We start from the raw sequence: 12,363 nt of genomic DNA on the forward strand, positions 1-12,363 counted from the left end.
GTGACGGTGTTGTGGCTGAATGGTGGGGAAAGTTTTAATATGGCCGAATGTCAAATTCAGATTCAGATTTTTACTGTCATTAGGCAACTATAGTGGCAACTATAGACATGGTCAAATTTTTGCAATCATGGTAAATTAATACATCTTTAAAACTATTCATACTCATACATCTAACAACATGGCATCAACAAAAGCAGTCAATAAGCAGGTGTTTACACAACATCAATTATTTAACTAAGATAAGCATCAACGACATAATAACAAGATTAAAACAAAAATCAACAAATAAATACATAGTACTAATTAAAATATTAAGTCAATAATATCACAGACCAGGTACTCTTCAATTCTGTAAAAACACTTTTACTTTATCCATTTGCTTAGAATAGTTTTAAACCTATAAAATATATAGATCAGAGGTTCTCAACCTGAGTGCCACCCTCTTGGGGAGGCATATAAGATTTTCAAGGGAGGCGTCAATGTATTAGAAGAATAGGAAAGTGTTGGGGAAAACGGCTTGGAAGCGTTTCTCATAACGCTTACGTCTCAGTTTGTTTACTGCGTGATTCTTGATGATTGCATGTTTTGTTAGTAGTATACTGCAGTTTGTTGGACCAGTAAGCATAAAACGTAGAACAAACAATTTTTGTGTTGTTGTAGTAGGCCTAAAATGGTCAAGTTACTGCAAAGGATTAAACCTAACTGATGTAAAGTAACAAGCCGTTGCACTCTGTTGATAGTGTGAACCAGTCGTACGACCACCTACGCCTACGGGAGCCCACTCAAGTGGTGGTGTGTTCCTTGTCGGGACTTCTGGAGCCTCAGACTGTGCTCCAGGAGCCTCATAGACCCATCTCTCAGCTCTGGGACTGTCTGGAGCTTCTCAGGTCAGTGTGGGATTTGTATCTACAGAAATCTTTTAGCTAAGCCTAAGGTCCCAATTCTATTCTGGAAGTTTAAAACGGATTTTGGAGTTCCTCAGGAACTTGATTTTTATACTTCAGGTTTGTAAGTGAAAACCATACACCATGTATTGTGTTCATTTACATATAAAATGGTGGTGTAATACACAGTCTTAAATACAACAATAACGAAGCCTAAAGTAGATTCTTCAGTATGAACATGTCATAACTATAGTAAGAAACCCAACCAGATTTTATAAAGTAACAAATATCGTTTTCAAAGATTTAAGTTTGTAATATTTATTAATTAAATATTATGATTTAGAATAAGTAGGTTGTTACCAATTAATTTTGAAATGTAATTTTTTATGATTTGTAATTTTTAATACTAATAAACAATCTATTTTTTTTTATTTGAACTAAAAGAAATTGTCGTGAAAATATCTATGAACATAGTTTAATTTGTAAGAATGTAACGCTTAATAAACAAAATCAGCTGTCTGGATGAACCTGATTGTCAATAACTGCATTCTCCTTTGTTTATAAAGAACTTGAGAGTTTGTAAATTAATCTTAGAAAGTTTTATTGCTAATGGCTTGGAGAATGAACAAGGTTATATTGAAAGCTTATCAATATGAAAAAGTCCTCCAAAATTAACCCTAGAACTGTTAATCGACATAATTATGTCGGTTTAATGCCGCTTTTGTGGTGTTAACCGTCAAAATTTTGTCGATCAAACATTCCCTCGTATAATTACTTTTTATAATATACTCCGGTAACGTATCGATATAATTCATGCACCATTGGATTCGGGAAGAAAAATGCTAAGGAACAGATGAGTTTTATTCCTCTTTGTATTATGGTTATGACGTAGCAAGCTTGTTATTTTGAACGTAAAAGAAAACGCGACGCCGTTTGTTGTGACCGCCATATTGCCGCTGCCGTTCTGTATCACTTTCGTGCCGAGCTGTGGATATTTGTAAGTTTTAATAGTTTTACGCGTGTTTTAGTGTCGTATTTAATGTGTAGTGTGTTGTTTGATGTCGTAGTAGTGTAAACATATATATTTTAGAATAAATCAATTTCTATTTACTGAAATATGTTTGAGAAATTACCGGCTTTGTGTAGGCTATGGCAAAATGACTTGGCTAAAATTCATTTCACATAGTTTGTTATTGTTTTCACTTACTAAACGTTATTTATAGCACTCTTTTAGCTCTGAAGTAACTATTTATTTATTTTTGGTAAATAGATAGTTTTCACAATAATATATATATATTGCCTGTAATTTCTTTGGTTATATATAATAACTGTTTGGGTTATTCTATATTTTTTTCAATATCTTTAGTTATATTTATAGTTTTTTAACTACATAATATTTCCTATTACTTATAAACCATAAATTTATAAATTTTGATATAGTACAAGCTTTAGAAACTATTTTATATTTTGCTAAATGAAAATTTTTCGCAAAATTTTTGAATAATGGCAAAATTTAACTTTTTTACTTTAAAAAAAATAATTTATGGTAATTATTTCATTACTACTGTATATTCTATTTTATTCTAAGTAATAAAATATGCAAAATAACATGTATTCATAGATTAATGTATTAGCAAAACTTGTTTTACCAAAGTCTTACGTGTACACCCGATTTTCAGAATTTATACGCATCGCTGCTTTTTGTTCTATAGCTTTATGATGCTTTCATAAATGTGTATAATGTTTATGTTTTTCTGAAACTAGATAAAATTTGACACAGAATGGCTATCTCACTTATAAATATTTCTCACTATAACTTCATTTGCTAGGTATGGTCCCCCCCAAATTTAAGAAATATTTTTCGTAAATTTTATATTTGATTAAAAAAAGTGTTTATTAGAAAATTTTTGATGGCTAATTTTACAATATAGTGCAATTCTACGTTTAATTCTGAACACAAAAATATATACTCTTATTTATATTGCTTTTATTTTATATTTTTAATAATTTTTTTAAAAAAACCTTGCGCGAAGCTCCCAAAACAGCCCGACACTACAGGATGAAATGACCGCCAGTTCTAGGGTACCTGAGATAAGTCCCTCCATCCCCTTCTGCAGACTAACAGAATCAGTTTCTTGTATTTGTAACTGTGAAAAAATTAATTGGCAAAACTGCTCCCCACATTTACTCTGCAACCCAAAATAGACAGGCAACTGGCATGCCCTTTGCAGGTAGAGAAATTTTGCGGTGGAATTGAACATTTTAAATATGTGTCTCTTATGTGTTCATATGTGCTATTTTCAAATCAATGGACCCTAGAAGAAAGCCTGCTGAATCTGCTATTGGCTTTCAGCCCTAACAAATAGATCCTATTCCTAGGAAGTTAATTAAGAAATAAATAGGGTTAAGGGTTTGTATATCAAGCAGGAGTCACTTCTGGTTGGTTTATACCTTCCAATTGAACCCACACTTAGCACATCAAAAACCGATGTGTCACTTAAATCTGGGCAACCTTATGGATGTCCAGGAGCGGCACATCACTAACTGCAAATGTTGAGATTCTGTGGTGCAAGGATAATTCGATAGGTCTTGTCTACTGCGGGAGATGACTGTGGGAGTTGGTGGGTTTTTTTCCCTAAGTGTCAAAGGTTCTTACTAGCCTAAACATAAGGGTGTGCCACCCCATGCCTACTTTGACTGGAGAGGCTGGTTCAGAGCTGGCTTCCCCTTCTTCCGAGGGGACATGACTTGAGATTAGTGCTCTAAATTCTTCCTTATGGATCTCAGCAGAAGGCGGCCTACCCCTAACCTTTACCCATCCACAATATCCTGTCACTCCGGAAGCAGCGCAAAGGTCCTTATATGACTAAGTATAATTTATAAGCTTCTTGTCCTAAGAGAACAAGATAAAAAGATTTGTACCATCAAGCAATTTGACATAGACTTTGTCTGCAGGGTACAGATGCTTCAGAAAACAGTTGTGTCTGAAGTGACATATACAAGGTCTTCCCTGGATAACATGACTATCGACCAGCTCACTAGCACACTCTGGTGGCTCACGTTTGCTACAGCTGCTGAGGATGATGAACAAAAGCATAGCTCTCTGGTTAGTATTAGCCTTTAATCTTTCCAGACTCATCAAGCTTATATTATCATATTTAAAGAGCAAATGTGGTCTTTCAAAAGTCTTCTTCACAATCATCTACCCACTGTCTATTCTCTACCGTTTCCTCTACTAACTCTTTTTCCCTTACCTCCTGTAGCATATTTTCAGGGTCAGTATCGCAGGCAACGCCAGTAGTGTATTACTATGCCATACATATTTTACCATAAAGAAGAAGTACTCTCAGAATGATAGGTTGGCTTTGCCTCAGCTTTGAGTTCTGCCGAGATATTGGTGCTACAAGTAATCAGTTTGATTCCAAGAACTTCACAGGTTTCTAAACAGTGGTCATCCACAAACATGTATTTGAAATTGGTTCATCAATGAAAAAATAATAAGTGTGAAACAGATCAAACAATGATAAACATTTTGTCATTATGAGGTCTGATAGTTAAAAGAACTACTCATAAAACTTCACAATAAATTACTTTCACAAAAAATGTGAACATAATTGAATGTAATCCTGAAGCAAGTTACCAATTCTGTGGATTTATTCATTCATCAACACTGGCAAATCTCCATCATATTGTAAGGATAAATCAAATAAATCAATTTTAAAAGCAATTCAACATGTATTTATTTTTAGAGGAGAGGCCAATCTACTTTAAGCCTATTTCAGTCCGTCTTATAGGCCACTAAAAAATTTGCTGTTTAAGAACTTTAAAGGCAATTTAACTAGTAATTTGTTGGTTGATTCACTATTTTTTCTTTCAAGCTAATAATGTCATTATACATAAAACGAAAGCCATGATTTGGTTTATTTACTGTACATACTATATGTTAGCTATCAGACAAAAGAAGCAATAATTGCACTGTTTTAACAAATTGCAAATTTCAGACTGGTAGAGGATCAAGTTTTAACTCATCAAATATTATAAGAATAAGAATACGTTTATTGCCATAAAGCTTACACAAACATTGACACAAGTCATGTATAAAATATAAAAACTAGCATAAGTCCAGATAAGGAAAATTTGGTACCCAAAACATGAAGTTGCCAAAACAGACATGCCTCAATTTAAATAAATAACAACAAGTAAAATACAGCCTCAAAAATTGCAATAACATAATTATATAACATTAATAAATTTTTTAATGTAGTCTGTATAGATAAAAAACATATGAAATTAACATTTAAAAACTAATCATTAAACTAGATAGGTTATATCTAGAAACTAATAGTTCCAAAGTAAAAAAATCTGTTAAAGAATAAAATGGATTAACTAAAAGCCAGGAATAACATTTTTGTTTAAATTCATTATGACTATATTTAGAGATAATATATTGAAAGTATGTGTGAATCCTTTTTCCGTAATAATACAGAATCTAGATTCTTGAACGGTTTTGTTTCATTCTAAAAAAACAGTTGTTACTTGAAGTTTTAAACTTATACCCACTATAACTATGCTCTAGGTTTTTGTATAATTTCCCACTTCCTTTATTTCCATGATTTGGATTTATTTAACACGTTCACGATGTTGGAGTTCGTCCAGACTTTTTTGTTTACCATGGAATTTTTCAAATAATAATGGCAAAAAACTGTAACAGGTTATTTTTTTACGTCAAACGTCTTAGTATGACGAGAAAGGTATGTAGGCTTTGCAATTTTGCACAAAAACAACTATTTCATTATGTTTCTTAAAAGTTTTCACCGTGTGCCGCAATGGGTACCTAAAAAATTAATTTATCTTAAAAATTAAGCAACCATGGGTACACCAACAGAGTACACGATAGTGTAAGGTATTTATTTAAGCGCAGGATCAAATTTAACAAACCACCAAGACAGGCAAACAATAAAAATGCAATAATAAAATGCATATAAACGTGTACCCCATTGTTCACATGAGGCATTTAACAAAAGGCCCGGTGTGTACCCAGTCGGGTACACGACAGATGTTGTGAAAGATCGCGTGTACACGATGGGGTACACGTTGTCGTGAACGTGTTAAATAAGTTTCAAATAATTTTACTTCTAGTTATTTATTGAATACTAAGGTTTCTTGTTCAGTTGCTTTCAACCCAAACAATGATATTTCTTCTGCTAGATAAAATAGAGTTATTGAATTGTATGGTTATTAGTAAAATCTTGTGTGTCTAGTTGCAGTTACGCAGTGAGGTGGAAATGTTAGTGACGTCTTGTCACTTCTTCAAGCGAATTGCTCTGCTGATGGGGTCATCTCCAGACTCTTTCTCTGACTTCCAGCTCCAGAGTTTAGGTAGGTCACTTAGTTCTCCAGCCGTTCCATTCTGTCAATATAAACATTTAATGTGAATATTGAGTTAAGCTCCTTTCACCTTTTGCTTAGTGCAAAGTCAACGATTGACTCCAGTCCAGATAAAATACAACTTAACTCAATATTCACATTGAAACAACCCTTCCCACCATAACTACGTTATGTGTAGATAAACTTGTAGTTATGTTTTTACCTAACATTGATTGTGCAAAGTACCTACTGTGTATTCAAGAATTATCAATCGAAAGTCATTTTCAGGTATATGCAAATTAGTTCTCACACTATTTTGTTACTCTATAAGTAAAATCAACATTATTGTTTATCAATAATATTTACTTGTGGCATATCTGTTTTTGCAACTTCATAGTTTGTCTACCAAATTGGTTTATCTAGATTTCTGTTAGGTTTTATATTTGTCTTATACATTACTTGTGTCGATGCTTATGACAATAAATACATTCTCATCTAAACAGTTTATGCTCTAAAAATATTTTTCAAAATAGTTAAATTTTACCGGTGAAAATAAATATTTTAATTTTAAAACTGTGAGCACTAATAAGCAAACTGAGTCTGTTATCGTGTTGTATTTCTTTTTATTGCTTCAAAAATTGATTATTTTTCTGTGGGCAACAGGAATTCTATCCAGATGGCTGACGAAGTTGCAGGATCTTCCGGAGGAGTTTTCGACAACTCTTATCACCGGGAAGACACTCCTGCAGCAGTTGAAGACTCTGAAGAATGTAGTTCCTTCAACAGAAATCTGTTCAATTTGCAGCAATGATATCCTTTTACAAACTTATCTTAATTGTCTTGAGCTCAGCAAAAGTTTTATGTTTGGTAGAATGAATGTTATAGTAATGAAGAAGCGATTACTAGATTACACTTTTATATCTGTATGGTATAGTTCCATTTGGTTATAAACTGTAATGTACCCATCTCTATCCAAATGGTTTGAAAATAAAATTCATACATTTGTTTGGCAACAGATCTTTTTAGTTTTTCAGCCAAAACAATAACAATATATAACTGTAATAACTTATATTGTCCATTTTTGATTGTCTATTCAACTAATACTTTTGATGTAGTTTCATATTACATCTGCTTTATAAAGTGTATACCTGTGCTGAAACAGAGACTAGTAGACAATCAGTATTGTCTATGACTTAAATAGATTTTGTACTTCAGTTTTTCATGTCATGTCACAGGAAGGAATTCTATATTGTAGAAAATTAGAATTAATTACATAAACTCTATAAATTATTTGTATTATTTTAATGACTCTGTGTGCATGACTAGCTGATGAGTGATTTAATTATGAATATAAAGAACTGTTATATAAAGCACTGTACCAATTGTAAAAGAAAAGTTAATAATCTACTAATTGAACAAAAACAACACAACGTAATTTTGCAGAGTACTATATTTAGTTAATTAAATGATACATTAATTGGTAGGGTTATTGGTTGAATTTATAGTTTAGTTAGAAAGATATTAAACAAAAAAAGATTAAATATTTTTTTTAATATGATTTCCTGAGCAATAGCCACAGGTCAGCGAATTACGTGAACTGTTCTACTCCGAATGTAGCGAAGGCCACCGTGTACCACGTTGCTCCCTTAGTCTGGTCCAGTGTTGCCAACTGCCGTACTTCATCTGCGCTCAGTGTGGTGCCCTCGCTCACCCCGTGGCAGGTATACAGACATTGCCACAATCTTGGGCAATTTATTATTATTCTATGATCAAATATTCATTCTTCAAAAAGCAGATGAAAGAATTTGATATTTTAACAATATTTTACTGTGCTGTCTCTTTCAATCATTATCAGTAGTAGTAGTAATAGTAAGATAATTCAGAAATTTTAAGAGCACAAATATTTCCTTAATAATCCATAGTCTGTTGTCAAAAATCAAAGTGACAGATCAAATATATACAGTAAAAATTAATTAAATTTTGAAACACTAAATCAGAAGTTAGTCCTATGCACTATGCTGGTTAACATTTTTAACCAGTCAGAATGTTTACGTGTAGGACTTGTATAAAAACCAACGTTAAACTTATTCAAAACTTTTATTTCATTTTATTTAGTTTATTTAAACTATTCAAAGAAAACAAATTTTTTTTGGTTTCATGCCTTTGTTAAAATTACTCTGAGTTATTGTTGCCACTTTTAATTAGTAACAATAAGAGGTGCTTGAAGAAGAGCTAAAAAATAGAAAGATGATTAAACCGAATTACTTTATGAATATTAATTTCTAGTATTTACAGGTCCCCCCATAGTAATATGTAACAATACAATTAACCGTCCATAATGATTAACTCTAACAAAATTAGACTATTAAGTAAATTTATTATTTATTAAATGGGTTTATGAATATTGGATTTTTGTTTTGAGTCAAATATTAGGTAAAAGAAGACTAACCAAAATCAAAATGTTGACTGTGGCATTCGTACTTACCATTGAAGTTTACTTAAGTTAACTTAAGTTTTATTCTAAAGATGCTCAGTATGAACCCACAGTTCACAGTGGGTTCACAGTATAAAACAATATTATTATAAATGCATTCTTGGAGTTAGAATTGTTTTAAGTATAACTAACACTGACAAATCATCTATTGGCTGCATATGCACTGACATCCCCGTTTCAACTGTAAAATTCAATATTTGTCATTGATCAATTAGGCCAACAATGACTTCTAACCCAGAGAGTAAAATCTCGCAAACACCAGTGAGTGAACTCAGAAGAAATTTCAGTAAACCAAAACGTTAAAACCGAACTAATGAAAAAGGACAGGAGCTGTGTGAACAGTGAGCCTGACGCTGAAGAAGTATACAATGCTTTTACAGCATTTTACAACTGAATCTTAACCAAAATTTCCCAAATAATAAAATAAGGACTAAAAAGGGATCTAAGCAAAATGGTAAGTATGATGAAGAAGCCAGGAGTTTGAAGGAAGATTCTTTGAAGGCTTTTTCGAAGCTGTCATATGAAGTAACTGGAAATGCTGGCAAGACTGAAATGAACACTAAGAAAAAAGACTACGACCTCAAGCTCTGAAATCTCAAAAGTACTGCAGCAACAGAATGCATAAATAAATCCGACAATAAACCAAAAGTAATGTGGACCATAATAAACTCAGAGAAACTAGCTAAACTCAAGATACAACTGCTGGTCTGGCTGGTGGACCTTTATACACACTGGAGGATTTTTTTCACCATGACGGAGACCTGCTAACCTTGTAAAGCAAGATGCATAAAGGCATTTCTGTATTTTTGACGCAATTACATTTCTTAATGAAATTGTAAATCAAGTATTTTGATTGATAGATTGAGATACCTGGATTATAAGATGTTTTCAGGAGCACCAAATAAAAGAGAGACGATTCCTAAATCATGATATGCTAGGCTAATAATCAGTTATTAGCATAGAGAAGAATCGTATGGTCCGGTTGAAACCTGTATATAAAGATCACAATATGCTAACTAGGAAGTGATTCACAAGGAATAAAATAACTTCTTTTATAAAAGCAACATTAGCAAGATTAGTTAATGCAACAACTCGATTTATTCTAAATCCATTTTGAATTGTCACAAGGATGTTGTAATCGTCTACGTGAAACAGTATATCCTTTCAAAATGGTCACTTTCCCTCAGACCTCAAAATAAGCAAAGTATAGCCTCTGCACAAAAAAGGAGAAACGACAGAAACCCAAAACTATAGACCGATCTCTTTGATATCGACATTCTCCAAAATAATCGAAAAAATAGCACTGAGAAGACTTATGAGCCACCTCAACCACCAACATCTTGTAACAGAAAGCCAACACGGATTTTTAAAAGGTAGGTCAACGACCTCTGCCATAGTGAGCCTGGTAGAGTTTCTTGTAGAACAAATTGACAAAGGAAATTTTGTCACAGCTGTATTTCTAGACTACAGCAAGGCCTTCGACTGCCTAGGGCATGAATTAATCTCAGAAAAACTAGAAGGCCTTGGAGTAAGACATTTGTCAAAAAGCTGGTTCATAAGCTACCTGAAAGGGCGAACGCAGGTCACAGAATTGCAACAAACCAAGAACCGTGTCACGAGCAAGCACTGCTCCAACCCATTACCAGTGACACGTGGTGTGCCCCAAGGATCCGTCCTGGGACCAGTCTTATTCATACTGCTGACAAACGATTTTGCTAGCTATATTCAGAACCCGAATACAATGACAGTAATGTATGCAGACGATACAACGATACTGCTCAAAAACACCAGTGCAAATGATCTTTACACAGACACAGCAACCGCTCTGAATAAAGCATTTCAATACTGTAAAGCAAATGACCTAGCAGTAAACCCCTCCAAGACATCCCAGATGAATTTCAGCAGGAAGAGAGAAGAAATTCTTGAGACCCCAGGCGTACTGATGGAAAGACATATGAAATTTCTCGGGCTAACCTTGGATGATAAGCTTTCCTGGAATCACCACGTAGACAGCATGTGCACGAAGATCAGCTCAGGTATTTACGTTGTGCGAAGGATCAAACAAATTGGTGGCCCCCAAGCAGCAAAAACAGCATATTATGCACTAATAGAAGCCCATATCAGATATGGCCTCATTATATGGGGAGGAACATCAGCTGCTAATGTCAACCGAATACTTATCCTTCAAAAAGAAGCAAAAGGGTCCTTGCAGACCTTGGGCCGCGGGAGTCCTGCCGAAAAGCATTCGAAACACTAGGAATAATGACTGTGGTGGCTCTCTACATACAGGAAGCCATACTGCACGTCGACAGAACAAATGTCCCTACAGGAAGAGACCTCCACTCCTATGATACCTGGCATGCGTCACAATGCATCCTGCCAATACATCGCACATCCCTTAAGGAGAAAACACCAACATATGCTGGCCGAAGACTGAAAAACCTGCTCCCGCCAACCCTAAAAAGCCTGACAGGACTGGAGCTGAAGAAGGAACTTAAGAGGTGGCTGCTTGAGAGACCTGTCTACACTCTTCAAGAATTTATAGAAAACACCAACTGCATCAGGACAACATGAACATTTGAAGCAGAATATTAAGCCTTTAGTTTAAATCGCTAATTTTGTACCTTGACTCTATCACATGTCTTGATGATATTGTAATAGAAGAATGATTGATTGATTGATTGATTGATTGTATCTTGTTATGTACAAGTCTCTTATCGGTCTTTGAAAATGTATTAACGGCAGAGGTACTGCAATGTTACCAAGATTTCAGTTTGTCACCTTTTTTAAAGATGAGGATAATATTAGACATCCTGAAGAGGTCAACTGTGCTAAGTTAAAGAAGTTACGTTCAGTGGTTGACTCCAAAAAGTACCTATCAGTTTTTGATTAGCAGTGCTACATATATCAAGATGATTCATAATAAAGTTCAGGATAGAGTGTAAACACCATTTCTGATGTAACTTTAACATTGTTGCTTCTTCTAGTATTTAGCCAATCACAAATACCTCAACTACAACTACAAGATCTTTTAATAATTTGACAAGACAATTGTGGAGAGAGATAATGTTTATGAAAAGGCTTTCATAGATAAATAGCATTGTAGATATTAATATCCTGTTTATGTTTCAGTGGAAGAATGTGGAATCATTTGTAACCTTTGTGGTGGAGTCTTGCGAATCGACGAAGAGATTTTATAACCCCTAGAGAGAAAAAAAGAAAAATGCTGTAAAAAAAATAAATAATTTTTAAATATTTTACTGACTATTAACTTATTATTCCAATTTATTCATTATGTTTATCACTGGTTTAATACGGGAAACTCAGCATTTTTTCAAAATTAACATGTTTATCAGTTTGTAGTGATTTAATGTAGAAATGTTTTTTTCCAGAAATGTTGTTTTTAACATGTTGAATTCGTCTTCTATGATTCTTAGTTTGTAATGACGGTAACCCTTTTGTTAAAGAGTGTGTTAATGTTATGTAGGAATTAATTTTTACTATAAATCAATCACACATCGTTTTTCTGCAGGGTATCAGGTAATGCTGATTCAAAATCAATCGATCTCAGAGAGCCCCCTTAACTCTATGGTTGTGTTTGTTGTTTGGTTATGTTGA

At 33.7% G+C, this 12,363-nt stretch overlaps 1 protein-coding gene across 3 annotated transcripts in view; it reads left to right on the forward strand.

The window, feature by feature from the left end:
* The window catches only part of LOC124366330 (T-cell immunomodulatory protein), a 42,945-nt gene extending 30,942 nt beyond the window's left edge, over positions 1-12,003 (forward strand). For all 3 annotated transcript variants that reach the window (XM_046822788.1, XM_046822789.1, XM_046822793.1), the window contains 6 exons: positions 741-887; positions 3,840-3,990; positions 6,146-6,263; positions 6,915-7,061; positions 7,829-7,972; positions 11,878-12,003. In XM_046822788.1, coding sequence (XP_046678744.1) covers positions 741-887; positions 3,840-3,990; positions 6,146-6,263; positions 6,915-7,061; positions 7,829-7,972; positions 11,878-11,945 — 775 coding nt within the window. In that variant the 3' untranslated portion in view covers positions 11,946-12,003. The remainder of the gene's footprint in view (positions 1-740; positions 888-3,839; positions 3,991-6,145; positions 6,264-6,914; positions 7,062-7,828; positions 7,973-11,877) is intronic.
* The last annotated feature ends 360 nt before the right edge of the window (positions 12,004-12,363 follow it).

The sequence above is a fragment of the Homalodisca vitripennis genome, chromosome 7 (genome assembly GCF_021130785.1).
Source record: "Homalodisca vitripennis isolate AUS2020 chromosome 7, UT_GWSS_2.1, whole genome shotgun sequence".
NCBI lineage: Eukaryota > Metazoa > Arthropoda > Insecta > Hemiptera > Cicadellidae > Homalodisca > Homalodisca vitripennis.